The sequence below is a fragment of the Mycteria americana genome, chromosome 1, assembly GCF_035582795.1.
Source record: "Mycteria americana isolate JAX WOST 10 ecotype Jacksonville Zoo and Gardens chromosome 1, USCA_MyAme_1.0, whole genome shotgun sequence".
Lineage (NCBI taxonomy): Eukaryota > Metazoa > Chordata > Aves > Ciconiiformes > Ciconiidae > Mycteria > Mycteria americana.
Window position 1 is genome coordinate 150,716,833 of NC_134365.1, and position 18,270 is coordinate 150,735,102.

At 45.1% G+C, this 18,270-nt stretch overlaps 1 protein-coding gene across 10 annotated transcripts in view; it reads left to right on the forward strand.

The window, feature by feature from the left end:
* Positions 1-18,270, forward strand: part of NPAS2 (neuronal PAS domain protein 2) — a 106,582-nt gene that overhangs the window by 38,588 nt on the left and 49,724 nt on the right. For all 10 annotated transcript variants that reach the window (XM_075524273.1, XM_075524263.1, XM_075524257.1 and 7 more), the window contains one exon: positions 13,744-13,797. In XM_075524273.1, coding sequence (XP_075380388.1) covers positions 13,744-13,797 — 54 coding nt within the window. The remainder of the gene's footprint in view (positions 1-13,743; positions 13,798-18,270) is intronic.

The window sequence follows — 18,270 nt, forward strand, 5'->3', positions numbered from 1 at the left end:
TGTAAACTAGCAGACCTACAGTGAGCTGCATTGATGCTTCACTACTTGTTTAAAGCCAGATCAGATATGTTTACAAGAGCTGCAGTCATGGTACTGGCTACAGAGTAGATGGGATGTAAAGTACCTTGCTTTCTGCAGGATAGTTAATCCTGATTTTTTTAGATTACCTGCAAAATTCATGGTGCATTGAGGGTTCAAGTCCTATTTTTCCATATGTGGTGCTCCAGTAATAGCCATGGCACTCTGTTTGAAATAAAATGTGATTCAGCATGAGTAGAGATCTAAAATTATGTCAGATTTTTTTCCCCTCCTAGTTTTTACCCTGGTAATTATGAAAGATAGGTAGCAGTGTGCAACAACTCAGGCCTTTTGGGATATAGACATATACTTAGTGTGTCTGTAGGAATATTTGACACAGATGGCAAATAAAATAGCAAGTCAATTTGACATTCTGACAGCAAATTTTCTTGCAAGTGGAAAGGGAAAATGCACATTCAGAATGGAAAGCAGCACCCATCATAGCCAAAAGATGCTTTCCTACCAATATCATTTGGCACAGCAGAGATATTATTTTGCAGTTCTAACTCACGCAGTACATAAGCACGAGGTGAATCAGCACATCACTATTTCACTGTGGTTTTCAGAGTGTCTCTATTCTTTCTTTTCAAAGTTAATATCTAGCAGAGGCATAATTTGATATTTCGCTATGGGGCTTTTAATGACTTCTCTGTTTCTGAAACGCTGCAGCTGAGTGAATATGCTAAAATGTAAGTGCACTTTACACTCCATGGACTATATCCTGCATTTAGCCCATGTTCAAGAGGACATTAGCCTGAGACTTTTTGAATCTCTGTTTCATTTTGGTCAATAGGGAGAGTTTAATGTACAATATGAAGTAGGAAGATGCTGGTGTACGAATAAAAAAATAAACAAAAGCAGTTATAGTTCTCTCTCATTCCCCCACTTCATCAGTTTAAAGCTGTTTTTATGCTAATCAGCCCTGGGTCACTGGAATGCACTATGGATAAAAAAATCGAGTTTTTCAAGTTATTTCCTTGTGTAGGATTCCTAGGAGGATATCTGAATTCTGGAGCCAGATCAGTTTTAATTGATCCTAAATAATCAGATTCAGGACCGACTATACATTGAAGTTAATTATTTCAGGCTCTGCATTTAAATTGAAGGCACAGCTTAACTGTAAAATTTGTTGTCTTAAGTGTTCTTCAGGATTCCCCTTTTCAAGGCGCGCCCGTCTAAAGGGGTGCCTGGCAGGGGGGCTGTTCCCGGAGCACCAAGGGAGAGCAAGGCTGGCTGCCTTGCAAGCTCCCCATGCAGCACCGCCACGCCACGTCACGCAAGGCAGCGGTGTTGCACCACAAAAATAGAACATCTATCAATTACGGTTGAGGAGACAAAACCTCCCTGTAAAATTCAGACAAAATCCCCTGCGAGTGTTGAAGCCAATAGCAGAAAAAGGGACACAAGGTGCAGTAAGCACTGATGAATTAGAGAAATGCCCATGCGGGAGGGGGATATCTCCCTTTAAAGCTGGAATTCCACTGGAGAATGATTATGCAGAGATTCTTCCTGCTTCTGTATAGGCTTTGGGTTTGCTTTCTCTTATTCATGTCTTATTTTTCTGTCATGCTGACCCATAATCGTTATCATTACCTGAAATAAATAAAAAAAAGAACAGGAAATGCAATAGGCTCAATACAGTAAAGGTTTGAATTTTTCGTCTCTTAACATTTTGTTTTTCAAATCACTGTATTCCCAGTAGCGCAGCCAAAATAATTTGCTTTAATGCAATTGCTAATAACGATGATACCAACACAAACCTCTGTTTGTTCATATGTTGAGCTCATTGAATAAAGAAGCTTATCGTTTATCTGCGTAGAAGCTTTTAATTAGTTTTCTGAATTTACTCCAGAGATTAATGGGCAGATAATATTCAATATATGCTTTATTGTTTTCATTTCTTTATTGAGATATCTGAATTTGTGTGCTCTTCCCTCTTTGATCTTCTATTCTCTCTCTCTGTGTTAGTAACTGTAAAATACTTGGCTGCAAAGAGACTCATAAAAAAATTCCACTAGTCCATTGCATCTGGGTGGTGGTGGGTGGTTTATAATGTAGGACACAGCAGCAAATTCTACTCTACCAGGGATTATAAACTGTACTCAGAAAAGACCATTTATACTGGTGTCACTTGCTACTACTTTTCAAGATTTGCAGTAGCTGGCTGGGGAGGTGCCTGTTCCTGCTCACACACCAGAGGAATAGTTTGTGAACTTAGGCATTTATTTTGGTGACATTTCTTTTGGCCTTTCCCCCCAGCTGCCACCTTTTCCCCTGGCCCTGACCACCGCTTACAGTTGGCCACTGCACCAGGGCTCCTGCGACCCCTCGGTCTCCGGCTCGCCCGTGGGACCGCTCTGGTACGGCAGTGCAGTCCTGTAGCAACTACCTGATCTCCTCCCCCTGGCAAGTCTCCCTTTCATGCAGTGGGTCACATCCTCGGCCTATTCCCATGGTGCGCACGGTCTTGTTGAAGTCCACACGGGGACCCAGAGCGGGTGAAGCTCAGCCCTTGGGCTCTTCAGGAAAAGGACTTTAATTCTGTGCTTCCAAGGGAGCAGCGGCGTCACAGGCTTCCCTGATGGCAGCTGATATCCATAGGCAGCTGCCGTCCTGGTGCAGGGACTGTGCCCTCTTGTTGCCAGGAAGGGAAATCGAGCCCAAGCTGCCGAATTCATCTTTGCTCTTCTTCATTTCTTGCGTCTTGGGAGAAGGTGCACCTTCAAAGTGCAGATAAAAGAGAATGGAAATCCTAAGTAAACGGTGCATCACTTTTATTAAAAATAGCGCCCTGTGTAAATATAAAGTTCAACATTATGGTTTTGTTGGCCCAGTAGGAGAAGGATTAAAACTGCTCATTAATGGGATTTAAAAGCAGGAGTTCAGTTATATTAGCTACAAAAATATAATTATCATAATTAAGATTGCAAAGCACTAATGAAGCTCTTTAATAATTATCCTTTTTCCTTAGAGATTAATTTCGTAAAACCTGATTTGAATTTTACATCATGCTGCAGAAACTTTATCATTGTAAAAATGGGAACCACTGGTAGCATGAAGAGGCTGAGAACAGCGGCACTTCACACATCGGTGGGGACGTGCCGGCACCACGGCTGGAGCGTGGCTCAGCCTGAGGTAGGAGGGACTCAATGGCATAAACGTTCAAGATGGTGCAAAATACAGGTGCAACCTTGGTCTGATGCTGTGCCTGAACTCTCGGCAGGTTTATGGACTCTAACACAAAACTGGGGGACCACAACCGGAGAGCATTCATCCACAAAGTGCCATGCAACCAGGCAGGTTGTGTGTCTCTGGCCTCCCTATGTCTTTAGCCTTAGTGGTGCCCAGCCAAACCCTGAGCTGACTGCACCCTCCTGCCTTGGTCTTGTCAGAAATGACCTTAAAACCCTGTAGGTTACATGATTCACCTACAAGGGAGACAGCAAGCAATAGTCTGTATGGTCACAGGCTTGCAGGGTCCCTCCTGAGAAGAGAAAGACAGCAAGTTCTCAAAATTAAATGACAACAAATTGTCCGTTTAAAAATATCTCCCCAAAACAGCTTTTCATGATTCATCTCCCCAGATGATTAAATATTTAGTTCTGCTGACAGGGATATGATAGTTACTATAGAGCAGAAAATTTAGTGCAGTGTGTGAGTTATAAGCAGATATGTTATCAAACTGTTAACACAAAAGTGATGGGATTATTGGTGTTGATATCTGTATTTATTTCTTTATATTGTATAGGGATTTTTTTCCCCTGTACAGCAGCAGATTTAGACCACAGCTTTGCCTCTTGCGCAGGGCAGGGAAGTTGTTGCTTCTTGCAGGCTCTGTGCAGGAGCGGTCGTGTTTCCCCCCACACCTCCTGCCTCTGGCTCCCATTAATGGCAGAGCAGCTGAGTCCCCATGGGTGTCACCACGCTGGGACACCCACGAGGATGGGGAAGGCCAAGGAGAGCACTCACTGCCTGGCTCAAGTCCTGGTCCACTCCTTGGAGCTGAGCCTACCGGTTCTTGCTGGTTGAAGCAGCAAGCGAGGTCCCACCAGGGTGGGGAGAAGGCAAGGACACTGAGAGAGGACAATCCTTCACCCCAGGTCCTGCTCAATGGAGAAGGAGCTGCCACATCAGGTTAGGTGCCTAAAACTAGAAGGAAATTGGGCTTCATGTTTACTTTCTGCTTTCCGGCTGAAATCTCCACAGAAATGTGTGGCGTCTTACTTCAGCATCTTATGTATGGAAGGGACACCATCGCAGCTGGTGTAAATCATGACAATTAATTTAACAGCACTGTCAAAAATTCAGAATTCCCTTCTGGAGTAAATTTCTCTGCTGTTAGTGAAATTACTCCCAGGCCCAGAGCTTTTAAAAGAAGAGTAATTAGGTACTTTGAGAGCCATCCATAAATGGTTAACAAACAAATAAACAAAAGAGTGGGGGGAATGAGACCAACCTATGTCAGCTCCTGGGCATCCTCCTTTATACTCTAGTGCCACTGTAGCCTGTTTAATTGGATGGAAAGGATTAAAAGGATCTTGTCAAGGCTATTGCTGCCAGAAAAAAAAGAGAGCAACTTTGACAACAGTCCCATCGGAAAAGACTGATTTTCTGCTTGTGTTGGTGTTTCCCAGGTAGTTCGTGCCAAACAAAACAATAACCCTTGAGTTTTTGACAAATAAATCTTTATAGTGTTATACTCGCATACTCTGCCAGTTTGCCTGTACTGGCTGAGCATTTGACCATCAGAAGATCATAGGTCAGATGTTATATTATTCTACTTATTTAAATATTTGCAGAAGCAAATAAACTTTAACAGATTTTTACAACTGAGAATACAACTGAGACCATTTTCAAGGGAAGATTTCAGAGCTAATAATCACAAAATAATCTGTGCAGCTCTACCTCCACATTTGGGCCTGGATTTTGCAAAGATACTCATACATGAGGGACTTCTTATAGGAGTATAGAGTTAAACACATGTTAAAGTCTTTGTACATTCAGGACTTCTGATACTATGAGGATTAAAGTTTTATAAATACCTAAAACAGATTAAGAACATGAGAAGTAGAGAGAGAAGAATAACAGTCAAGGCCCATTCTCATGAGAGGCATTTTTCTTCCTCTTTTTTTTGCTAATTCCTTCATAAAGTGAATATTTTTTTAAATTATCATCTAAAAGTGACGTGACAGACACATGACATACAGACATACAACGTTAAGATGTGTATCTCGCATTCTTTTCTCCTAGATGGCAGGTTTATAAAGCAGGAGGGATGTCAGTGTAGGGGAGACAGTGTACAACCTATTTGTAGCACAGAAGAGCAAAAGCATAATAAAATAGATTTCAGGAGCATATATAATATAGGAACTAATTCAGGGGGACTGATATGCTTAGGATGTTCCCAGTGGTAGCCAGCTCAGTAGATCCAGAATCACAGGACAATTCAGGTTGGAAGGGACCTCAGGAGGTCTCCGGTCCAACCTCCTGCTCAAAGCAGGGCCAGCTTTGAGGTCAGACAAGGCTGCTCAGGGCTTTGTCCAGTCAGGTCTTGAAAACCTCCAAGAATGGGGATGGCACACCCTCTCTGGGCAGCCTGCTCCACTGCCTGGCTGTCTTCATGGAGAAATGGTTCTCTTCTTTCTACTTATACCCATTATTTCTCACTCTGTCATCCTGCACCACCGTGAGAAGCCCAGCTCTGGCTCTTCATTGATTCCTTGTAGGTGCTGGGGGGCTGTAAGGTGCCCCAAAGCTGTCTCTCGTCCAGAGCAAACCAGCCCAGCTCCCCCAACGCCTCCTCACGGGGCAGGTGCTCCAGCCCCCACTGCTGAGCTCCCTCCAGTTAAGGTATATCTTTTCTGTGATGGGGGGCCCCAAACCAGACACACTACCCTAGATGTGGTCTAACAAGTGCTGAGTCAAGTGGGATAATCCCTTCCCTTGATCAGGCTGTGCAGTCCATGCAGCCCAGGGTGCTGTTGGCCGTCCTCGTCACTAAGGCATACTACCGGCTCGTGCACAGCGCGCTGCTTGCTGTCTGCCAGGACTCCCAGGGCCTTTCCTGCAGAGCTGCTCACTGGTCAACCCATCCCCAGCCTGTATCAGAGCCCAAGGCTCTTCATTCCCAGGTGCAGGACTTGGCAGTTGTCCCCATTGAATTTCATGAGGTTCCTATCAACCCTTTCCTCCAGCCTCTCTGGGTCCCCTCCATGACGCCAGCCCTACCTTTGAGCATGAAGCTTACATAAATAACATCCACTGCTCTCTCACCATCCACAGATCCTGTCATTTCATCACAGCAGGCAGTCAGGTTACTCTTGGTAAATCCATGCTTACTGTTTCTGATCACCTTCTCCTTCAAGTGTCCAGAGATGTGCTCCAAGAGGACTCACTCCATGATTTCCCAGGGACGGAAGTGAGGCTGACTGGCCTGTTGCTCCCTGGATCACCCTTTTGGCCTTTTTTGAGGGCAACATTTGCCTTTCTCCAGCCATCAGGGACCTCCCCCATCTCCATGACCTCTCAAATATGAGAGAGATCAGCCTAGCAAGGACACCACCAACTCTCCCAGCACCCCTGGAGGCAGGTGGTTGGGCCCCATCGACTTGTATGGGTCAACTTCCCTCAAGCTCCCTCAAGTTCCCTGAGTTGATCCTCACCCACTGCTGGTCCTTCTGCTCCTCCCTGACCCTGCCTCCAACACAGAGGCCTGGGAGACCTTGCTGGTGAAGACTGCAGCAAAGGCGGCATCAGTACCTCAGCCTTAACCTGTGTTTCCTGTCACTAATTCACCTCCTCACCCACCTGCAGCAGTCTGACACTTTCCTTGTTCAAACTTTTACTACTGATGGAGCAGCAGAAGCTCTTCTTGCTGCCTTTGACACACCCTGCAAGTGTTAACTCTAGGTGAGCTTTGGCTTTCGTGCCACCATCCCTATACACCCAATACAGTCAATAGAGAAAGAGAATACCTCCACTGGATGGCTTACCATCCCTTGCCACTTGGCTCACGCATAAGCTTTGACAAATGTTTGGCTGTGCACAAACTAGTAGTAACTAAGTCTTTAGCTGCCCCATGCCTCAGTTTCCTTGTTGAAATTCACCCATTAACTCCAATGCACTGGCCATGCTTTGCAAAACCTCTGCTTCTACCAATGGCAGGTGTCGTCCTGCAGGGACACGGGGGTCTGAGCCGCCTCGTGCACCCCATGGCAAGCCCAGGTGCTTCGTCTCCATGGCTCATTCAGAAGGCGAGAGAGCTGCCGGCAGACCATTGCAGTCACATCCTCCTCCATTCATCGCACGCAGCGATGTTACCGAACTGACCTACTTTCCCCATCCGCCCACGGAAGGCTAATCCTGTTTAGCATTGCTGGAAGGGGACGGGCACGCGGAGAAGTGCTCCGAGTTATACAGATGGCAGTCTTTGCTGATTAATGTTAGTTTAATTTGTTTGCCTTTCTGTTTCCAGCCGTGCGAAGGGAGAGCAGAGCAGCAGTTGAACCCGGGGATTCACTTGGCCTGTTCACTGAAGTCTGAATGGCTTTAGTCATTCAGTAATAATAATAAGAAAGATAACAAGCATGTATGTACTGATCTTCATCAGAGATCCCAAGCGCCGCACAAACTTCACGCATTGCTCACAAGCTAGAGATAAAGGATGCCTCTCACTTACCCTGGCCGCGCTCCAGGATGACGCTGCTGATGTCAGCCATCTCACTGATGCAAACTGATGCAAATTATACCACATCTGTAGAGGGTTTGCAGGCTGCACACCCTAAAATTCAACCAGCACCAGGGTAGAGGGGGGAAGCTGTCTAATAGCACACAGAAATAGGTGCAAGGTTTCTGACATGCAGAAAAGAATACCTCTTCCCACTAAATGGGAACATGGTAAAAAATAAAAACAGAATATGCTCTGAGCCTTTACTTCTCTTCATCATAATCTCATAATACTCAGCTGCTTTACCTGTGAGCATCTCCGTGCCATCCCCAGTTCAGAAGAGTGAAGCATTAATTTATGGCAAATTCCATCATTTTCATTGTCCGCATTCGGATTATTTTTTAAGGTCTGTTTTGCTTTAAGCCCGTTACCATCTAAAGATTCATTGTACACATATGTATGAAACACAGAGAAGCCCATGAGGTTCATGAAGTTCGATAATTTCTCAAAAAGTTTTCTTCTTTTCTTTTTTGGAAACCTCTAAACAACCTCTTCTCTAGTATAAACAAAATGTAGTAATCTGCTGAATGCAGGAAGACTAAGCTGCACAGTCAGGCAAAAATAGTCGTAACTCTAAAGCTGGACACTTACCATGCTACTGGATTTTTCCTTTACTTGTAAAAACAGTAATTCCCATTACAAGTGCAGCATTACATGACCCATGGTAACTGCAGACTGCCATTCTCCCACTGAAAAGTCACAGTTCCTTCCCAAATAGCAATGTATATCATCAGGAAAGTGATTTTTCCTATCTTTTCTGAAGTTTTCTTAAGGCTACTCTGTTTACATTTTGATATATCAATTTTGATTGCTGCGGGTGGGATTGTGCTGTATTTAGTTATGGACTCCAGCATGTTCTTGTAATAGTTCATAGGTTTACATCTGAAAAATAAGGATGAAGGGGTGCAGTTCAGTTTGATGTGTCTGTGAATCTGTTGATTTATTCTGATTTCTGTTTATACAAATCCTTCCTGTGTGTGTTCGTGCCATAGCCCTCATGGTGGGATATCTGAGTGCTTCATCCACATCAGAGAAACATGGAACACGGCATTTAACATGGTCAGATGGTCACTTCTTGCCTGTCACCCTATGACATTTCCTGCCACTTCCCATCTGCTAATCTTTCTCTTTGCCCTCTTTGCCCCCCAGCAAGGCTTGGAAGGGAAATACTTCACTTGTTTGTGGTTTACTTCATTTCAGAGCTCTGCCTTAGTGAGAAGAAGGGGGTACAGCTGCTAGTGCCAAGCCACGGTGGTGCTCCCCAGTGTGGGCAAATGCCCATCTAACCCATTCTGTGGAGCACCCATGGGACAACACCATTGTCCGACCACAGTGCCCATCAGACCTTGTCCATCATCCCCGGGCAGGGGACCTGGCAGCAGTGCCAGCGCAGCGACCCAGCCGCACTGTCCCCTATGCTAGTGGCTGTCCAGAAACTGTCCCCACTGCCTCGTGCCCAGAGCCTGTACTCCCCTTCGGTGCCTTCGTCCTATGTCTTGGATCCTATGCACTATGCACGGGATGCATGGGTGGATCTGGCCTTTAAATCCTGAACCACCAAACATACCCGCGTGCCTCCTTTATAACACCGAGCTCTTCGCTAACAGCCTCTTTCCTCCTGTTTGCAGAGGGAACCAGAGAGTAACCCCCCGTTGAGGCAGTGCTCAGCATCTTGCAGAAGTAACGCTCAGCAGAGATGGGCGCTGGAGGCTGAGTGGTGTGTCTGGAAGACACAGGGGCACGTCTACCCTCCACCCTATTGCTCTGTTTCTTCCCTCCTCACAAAGTTAACAGTTGTCGGGGAGGGTCTGCCCAGAGGCCAGAAGGTAGTTCAAGCTGTTTCTTCCCAGTGTCCCAATTTTCCATAAAACCCTTGCCCATCCCCTGTCTGTGAGAGGATTGTTCTCCAAGTGCAATATCATAATCTTTACTTAGCATGGTGGTATTGTACCGGCATCCTACGTGGTCTGAGGATGAGGTCCGAGGGAGGGCTCAGGTGTATCTGTGGTGGGTGGGAAGCAACACCAGGGTATGGCGGGCAGCACCCCTCTCCCGGGGCTGAGCATGTCCTGTACAGGACAAGTGGCTGAATATCCCAAGCAGGCCCGTGGGGTGGTGGAGGCAGACACCCCACCGTGCTGGAGAGGGAAGGGGAGGAAAAGCCCAGGCTTTCCCCCCAGCTGCCCAACATAGAGCTAGAGGAGCACAAGCACTGTGATTTCTCACCAGGCTTCCCCAGGCACATCCCAGGACCTCTAATGGAGATTTACGTCTCTGATTTAAATCATCTGAGTTAAATATGATTAAAAATTCTTGTTAAATGTCAGGCTGATCTGTAGGAACTGAGATTAGCTGGCCACGTGGCGACTTAGTGGGAAATCAACAGCTGAGTACTTACATTTGAGCATCAGTCATTTTATACTGTATCCTTATGAGCAGTAGGGCAGGAAGGAGAGAATCCAGCCTCACCCAGACAGAAGAGCAGTTTAACTGAAGTAGTTTTAGCTTAAAAACGTGTTTCCAGTGCAGGATAAGGTGATCAGTGCCAGATGAATTTTATGGTGCAAGCTCTGTGTCCACTGGGAATAGACTGTATCAAAATAAACATGTGCAACCTTTCTTCTGGAGAGTCCCTGGAGTGAGCTGGCACTCTGCCTGAATTACTTCTTTCCCAAGCAGCTATTCATTGTATGAATGAATGTGGGGGGGATGTTTGTGCTATAATTCTCCATCTGATAACTAAGCCAGGGGTACACGGTTAACAGTTTTAGCCAGTCTTTTGTTTCCAAAATGCCACTCTTCCCTGCTTGTGGGTATGCATCTTTGTGTGTGTCTGTCCGAGTACTGTCGCGATGGGAGTACGTGAGCTTTCTCCTCCTTATTCCAGGCGGTTCCCATCTTTTTGAGTGGTAGCTCCTTCACTCCTTCTTGATAATGATGACATTAATGAAGCTCCAAATGTAACTGTCAGTGTTAAATACTCCATTGGCAGGAGTTACATCATGTTGTTGTTACCCATAGGTTTCCAATTTCTCTTTGTTAGCATGAAAGGATTGTTCAAATTTTGAGAAATCCTTGTGCTACTTGTTTTTTATGTCATCTCTTTGCAGTGGAAGCGTGGCACGGAGCCATGGCAATTACTGCCTGCCTCTGTCATTGCAACGAGCCAGAATTGCCTCCTAAACCAGGTGCTGATGGGGTTGAGAGAGTAGATTTCCAGTTTGCTATTTGGAACCCTCCCAGCTGAAGGACTGGGAGGATAACGTAAAGCAAACAGGTTCCACTAAGCACATACCTAAGCTCCATGCCATGGGTTTCTCCTCCAGGTGTAAGCCAGCATCTGGTGTGGCTCAGGAGAAGGATGGCAGTACCGGTTTGCAGCAGTTGTATGCTCTGTCATATCTATTTTATTGAGAACAGTTTTAATTTCATATGGTACATATGTACTGGCAAACACTGTTAGCAATGCTTACGATGCTCTGGAGATTTTGCTGTGTGAGCAAACAGAAGCAAAATGACAATTAGATATTGTCTAACACTAGCAACAGCACAGCAGGTCCAGAATTTCATGTCAGTCAGTGAGAAACCTCGTTTACTGGAAGCTGGCCATGGATTGCTTTACAGATCTAGCCAAATCCTTGGCAGAACAGACCAGTTAGACCTGTTGCTCTCTTGTAAGGGTAGAAGCTTCCTGGCAGTGTAATTCCTTGGTGGTTTATAGAGTACAGCTGTAGGAAGCCCCTTTCCATTAGGTATGTTCTGCCTCTCAAAAACAGCTGGGGCTGAGCAACACTGATGCTGACTGCCCCATCCACCCAGCCCCATCCTTCCTCAGAGCCACCCAGAGCTCTTGTCCCCATATTTCTGCTTTCTACTGGGAATCTGTTACAGCCAGAGGAGCCCTTGGTGCAGTAGAGGAAAATCTTCAGGGATCTAGAGGAAGCGACTTCTGCTGACACTGCCCCATTTCGCTTGTCCTATCCTAGATTCAACAAGGGTGCATGCAACAGAGCGTTTTGAGCAAAGGTCTAGCAAAGAAAGACAGCAAAATCTTAAATGCTAACCCTTGCCATATTACTGATGCCTTCTTTATTCTCAAATAACATAGTTGAACATTTCGGTTGCGATGTGAGCAAGTAACAATAAAAACCACTGAATTTTCTCACTAGATTTTAGCCTGAATTATTTGAAAACACACTTGGGCTAGCAGCCTGATTCTGGGACTGGGTGAATAACCACCTAAAGTATTTGTAAAATACTGGTAAATAAAATTTAGCTGGCTCTATAAATTTTCCTAGTCTAAAATATGGACTGTGATATGGCTGACTTGGCTGTTTTGCAAGCAAAAAAGCCAGTCCCTCAGCCTTCGTATTTTCTATTTGTGCTCCTCTATCAACGAGCTGAGTGCCGGGAAGTAGAAGCTTTACCCTCCAATCAGTGACCCGTGGCTTTAATTCCTCATTACTCTTTATTTGATAAAAATTACAGGGTAGTTTCATGTTCTTAGCTAACTGTTGAGTAATGAGCAGGTGGAGTATTGCTGTAAGAGAACTAGTAGCAGAAGGAGGGAATTTATCCACTGTTCTTACTATCAATAAGTTTTCACTCCTGTTTTTCATAAAATGTTCTTTAAACAGGCAAATTTCTATGTGAGTCATATGTAGAAAATACCATGGGCTTAAATAATGCATAGCAATTAACTTCCCTCCTCCCCCCCTCCAATTTTATTCATGTCTTACATGTTGAGGACTCATTAAACGAGAAACATTGATTTTTGAAAACAAGTGTTATCATTGCTTGTCATTACACCGCCTCTTTGAAAATGACACTTCGACAATATTCAGGGTTTGTAGCGGCATTGTGCTGCCGGTTCGGAAGATATTTGCGTGGGATGCAGCAGCTCGTGGCTTTTGTGCTCTGACATGGGCACCAGGTGCCGTGAGAGGCTGCAGGCAGCACAGGGCTTCCTCCTTGGGCTGAAGTGGTTACGGCTGAAGCATCGCTTTCTCGTAAGGCCACGGAGCAAAGGAGAGGAAGGCAGTGAGCTGGCAACAAGTGTTTCTGAGGGTCTCAGCCCTCAGCTGGGCTGCTTTTGTATTTTTCCCTTTGCCTTGCCTACACGAATGTACTTAATTTACCCAATTTACCCACTTTTACTCTGTGGCTTTATGGACACATCTTGCGCTCAGAGTACTTTCCCTGTACAGCTCAAACTGCTGGAGCAATTGGACTATAAACCTGACGGCAGGTCACAACGTTTTGGTGAAGGTTAGCAAAAAGAGTGATGGGGATGGCACGGTCCCCACGCTCGGTGCTGGCACCACCAGGCAGGTGGTCTGTCGCTGGCTACATGAGGGTTTTTTCACAGTGTGGCTTAGGAGCGGTATTTATGAGGACACTTTGAATTTGGGGTGTAATTCAGTATAGTTATGACTGTCTCTTTGGGCTTCGGGTCAGGGCCCACAGAGGAGGATGAAGAGCCTCCCAGTAGCAAGCTCCACCCGAAGAGTCAGAGGCATCAGTGATGCCAGCTCTTGCACCGCGGATGTTTTGGGGGGGAACGTGGGGGTGCTGAAAAGGCCTTTTCAACTTGGGCAGACCCCAGGGCTCATCCAGCCTGCAAGTTTGCAGAAAGTAACCTCCACACTGAAAAACGCCCCAAGTGACTGGTTTTGTACTGTGCTGGTGCACCATGTTGTGCCTGGGAGCCTTGATCCCTGGCTGGAGCCCCTAAGGCTAGCGTGACGCTCAGGAATAACGTTATCCACAATGGATGTTTTCTAAAATCAAGGACTGTGGCATAAAGCACTGCTGACACATTTATCTGACCTGGATATCATCACTCTGTTATTAAAATGAAATAGAGCAACTCTGAGATTAACCTGCAAGTAGAGCTAACAAAATGACATTTCATAATGATTCTCGCATTCCTTCAACAGAAAAAACTGCTTAGACAATCTAATGGATGAAGATGAGAAAGACAGGGCAAAGAGGTGAGCACTTTTTCTTTTATAACTCTCTGTTTAACTTGTGATGAGCGTGATACTGTTTGTTGCTGCAGAAGCTGTTTTATCCATAATCAATTAATCAAAGAGAGAGTGAGTAAAATACAGCCAAGCACAACTTGAAAAACTGCCATCTCACAGATTCCTATTCTTGGCTACCCTGTAAGAAGAAAATAATGTAGCAATGTTTCCTGTGGAAAATGTCAAAGCAGCCAAGGCATTGATCGTTTTCTTCACATTACTGCAGAACATGAGAACTGAAGAACCAACAACGTACTCCTGTTGCTATAATACATCATCCGAGCTTCCTGAGTGTATAAAAATGTGGGGTTTTTTTACAAAAAAACATTTTGCAAAACAAAAAGAACTAAAAAAGTGGGGGTTTTTCCCCTATTATGATGGTCATTTATTCAGCAATGCCTATCTCACAGTAATGAAGACACCCAGAAGTTACCTTCAGAGCAGAGAAAGACCACGAGAAGCGCTGTGTCAGCCCTAAACTGGCACAGACCTTTATTCGCATACATTCTGCACTCCATCATCAAGTCCGGGTTGGCGGGAAATTGTTGTGAACGCTTTGGGGGGAGGGGAAGGATGTGTTTCAAGGCAGAAGACCCATGGCAATAAAACTCTTAATAACTGTCAGATCTGACTGGCATCTGCAGAAAAGCTGTTTGGAAGCATTTGAGGTTTGTTGGGGTTTTTTTTTCTGGATGCGTTATCAATACCGCAGCCCGCAGTTTAATTGCTTTAGAGGGAGCCATGGGTTGCCCGCATTTTTCCCCTTGGTTCCCTCTAATGAGAGTATTTCCAGTCCAAGCACAACTAGTTGATCCAGTTTCATCTCTTTTGATTCCTTCTCCGCTTCTTTCCTCCCTGCAGCTTTTTCTCACCAATATAGGTCAGCGCAGGCTGCAGCCGAGCTCAGCCGTTCCCCTTTGCTCCCTGCCCTTAACGTGCGCACGCTCAGGCTGCAGAGGGCCTGCCTTTGACACCAGGAGCGACCGACCCAGCTGCCTCCCCTCAGGCCTGCGAGGGGTGAGACCCGCTGAGGCCAGGGGCCCGCCAGCCCCCGGGGCCGTGCTGCTGCCGCTCTTCATGGGGGGCTTCATGCCCGAGAGAGGGCCGACACAGGGTACGGCTCTGTGTGCGGCTCTGCCCAACAGGCAGGCACCTGGGGCCAAGGGAGGAGGTGGATTCGGGGAAGGGATGCCTCCCGCCGCCACGCCGCATGGCAAAGAGATGCCTCTGGGGAGAGGGTGTAGCAGAGCGGGAGGTGTCACGCTTCCCCAGAGCCCCGGGATCAGGAAGGGGGGAGCAGGGGAAGGGAGCCGCCTCGCATCGCCGCTTTCCTCACTGCAAGAGAGACATGGAGGTGCTGGAGCGTGTCCAGAGAAGGGCAACGAAGCTGGAGAAGGGTCTGGAGCACAAGTCTGATGAGGAGCGGCTGAGGGAACTGGGGTTGTTCAGCCTGGAGAAAAGGAGGCTGAGGGGAGACCTTATCGCTCTCTACACCTGAAAGGAGGTTGTAGAGAGGTGGGGGTCGGTCTCTTCTCCCAAGTGACAAGCGATAGGACGAGAGGAAATGGCCTCAAGTTGCTCCAGGGGAGGTTTAGACTGGATATTAGGAAATTTTACTTCACTGAAAGGGTTATCAAGCATTGGAACAGGCTGCCCAGGGAAGTGGTTGAGTCGCCGTCCCTGGAAGTATTTAAAAGACGTTTGGATGAGGTGCTTAGGGACATGGTGTAGTGGTGGTCTTGGCAGTGTTAGGTTTACGGTTGGACTCGATGATCTTAAAGGTCTTTTCCAACCTATACGATTCTGTGATTCACACGCTTACAGCCTGATTATTGTCAAGGTATTTGCATGCTAATTGTTTTTTAAAAAAAGCATTAAATGAATGAGTAAGACAAAAATAGGATAACGTGTATCCTCACTATCAGCGATTGTCATCACCATCTGGTACAGTTTTCATGCCATTTGTTCCTGGAGGGAAATTTTGTCATACCCTGGGGCAGGCCTCTATCAAGGCGGATAAAAAAATGATAACTTTGAAAATGAAAAAAGGAAATTGCTTCTTTAAATTGTAATTTAGGTACATTTAAAAATGTACGTTTTAGAAATAAATCTAAATTACCTAAATTCGAAATTAAGTTTGAAATCATGAGAGGCTTCATGAAGGTCTAGAGTTCCTACAGTATACCAAAACCATTCAGATTCATTTAAAAGCTACAGGTTTTCTTCCAAAGCTTTAAAGAGAGTCAAACTTGGGTGAAGCCATTGGCTGAACTTTTTGCTGTTGTGTGTTGAAAACTGAGGACTCTCATCTGTCCCATGCCGCAGGGGAAATGCTTGCTTTGTTTTCTTCTATTTGGTATAAGGACTGGGTCCCTCAGTGCTGAGAAACATGAGAGGGGGTGAAAAAGCCAAGAAAATTGTTCTCTTCTTCCATTTTTTGAGTAAAAAGTAGGTGAGACTGGAACTTTCTGGATCTAACTCTTTAGGGGTGGACCCAAGTCAGGACCTGGGTTTCTCAAGTTGGAAGTGTGACTAAGGCGCACACACACCATTTACGGTTTGCTGCAATTTATTAGGCATGTGCAGGCTGTATTACACAGACATCCCACCCGTGCTGAGAAGAGGGTCCATCCGCTCCCAAGGAGAGGCACCTGCACTCCCACCCCTGGGCCAAGTGTTTAGTATTTGGCCAAGAAGCATAGCTCTTCTTTCACAACACTGGTTATTTTGAGCCCCATTCTGTATCCTCTGACTCCCTAAGGCACTACTTCACTCCAAAGACCTGAGGACTAAAATGTGGATATGATGGCACCATACTTGGGAGCATGGAAGGCCTCTTTGAGGTCTACTCATCTTCTGGAGATCAGACACCATCATTTCGTTTTCAATTCTTTGATGCTAGATGAGGGTTACTTTGTTTTATAGATCTATTAATTTTAAACAAAAAGCGTGCTTTGTGCACTGTTTTCTCTATCTGCTTTTCTTTTACCTTGCTTTAATAGTAAATTATTTTAAAATCATTTTTTTGCAATTCAACTGAATTCCAAATTCCAGCCAAAACCAGCTTGAAATGAACCATAAGTAAGTGCTTAATAAATAAGGACTATCACTTGCCATTTTCCACTCCAGTAAAAAGTAAATTTAAGAATCTGAATGAAGGTATGTGGTATGGTTACTTGCTTTGATGCATATATAACGTATCCCACCCAGACAGCAAAAAGAAATATGAAATTTAGTGTAAAGCCACATTTCATTGTCAATCAGCGTGGGGTAATGGTTACTAGTCAGCAAGTATCAGTCTGTCTTTAAGACAACAAGCAGCAAATATGTAAGAGAATAAAAATGGCTATTTAGAACACATTTTAAATGGGTGATTTTGATCATTCTGAAGTCAAGCTGTCCTGTATTGCCTTTAGCTGTATTCACTAAAAATCCAGATTTTATTCATACTGTGTCTCCTTCTTCCCCTTGGATATGCTGGGGTTTTTTTGGAGTAGTGAGGAGGGAGGAGAACTGGGACGAATTCTGTGAATAGTATGGAATTAAGACAGAGACTGTTTTGGCTTATTGTAAATGATATGCCCTAGCAGTGAAGTAAGCAAGGCTAGGGAATAATCTTCCAAGAGAAGTGATGAAAACTGCATTATTTAAGACATTTACAACTGGACTGAACAACGCATTTACAACTGTGCAGGGATAGTTTAGATTACCTAACTGTGGGGGGGGTTTCTCATTTTTTTCCTTTTTAAGATTTTACTGTGATCATCGGATTCAGATCTTGGTAGAGTTATTTCCACTAGAGGAGTTTTTATGTTTCCTTTGTGAATAAATGTCAAGTGTTAAAAATAGATACTTTATATTTCTGTCAAGGCATCTTTATTTTTTTGGAAAAAGCAACACTTTCCCTATAGACCGTTGGTGTTTTATTTTATTTTCAAGGAGATCAAGACCCTTTAAGCTTAAAATGAACTGAGGATTGAATTATGAGGAAGTAAAATGTTGATGTTCTTAACGTCCCCTTGAACTGTACAGAAATAGGATAAGGCTGGAGCTTTTCACATCTTGTTCTGACAGCCTTTTGCACTGCAATAAGAACAGGCTGAAATCAGTCAGGCGGTATCCACCCAATCTCTTGTGTTCAAAGCTGTAAAATAATCAAGTGTTGGCTTCTATGCAGTGTATCTCCAAGTGTGTTCAGGGTTGAGAGCGAGACAAACAAAAATTACCCCTCTGTCAGTAGTAACATCCAGAAGCCTCTGCAGTGATTTCTCTGCTGAAAATGTTTATTGCCATCCTGGTCCTTGGGGGGGGATGTAGATGCTGGGCTAAATTTTGCTCTGATTTTCAGCAGTGTGCATCCAGAGCTGCTTATGAGGTACAGCGGAGTTAGCTGGGACTGAGAAACTCAGAGTGAGAACTGGCCTCTTGGCTTTTCATTCC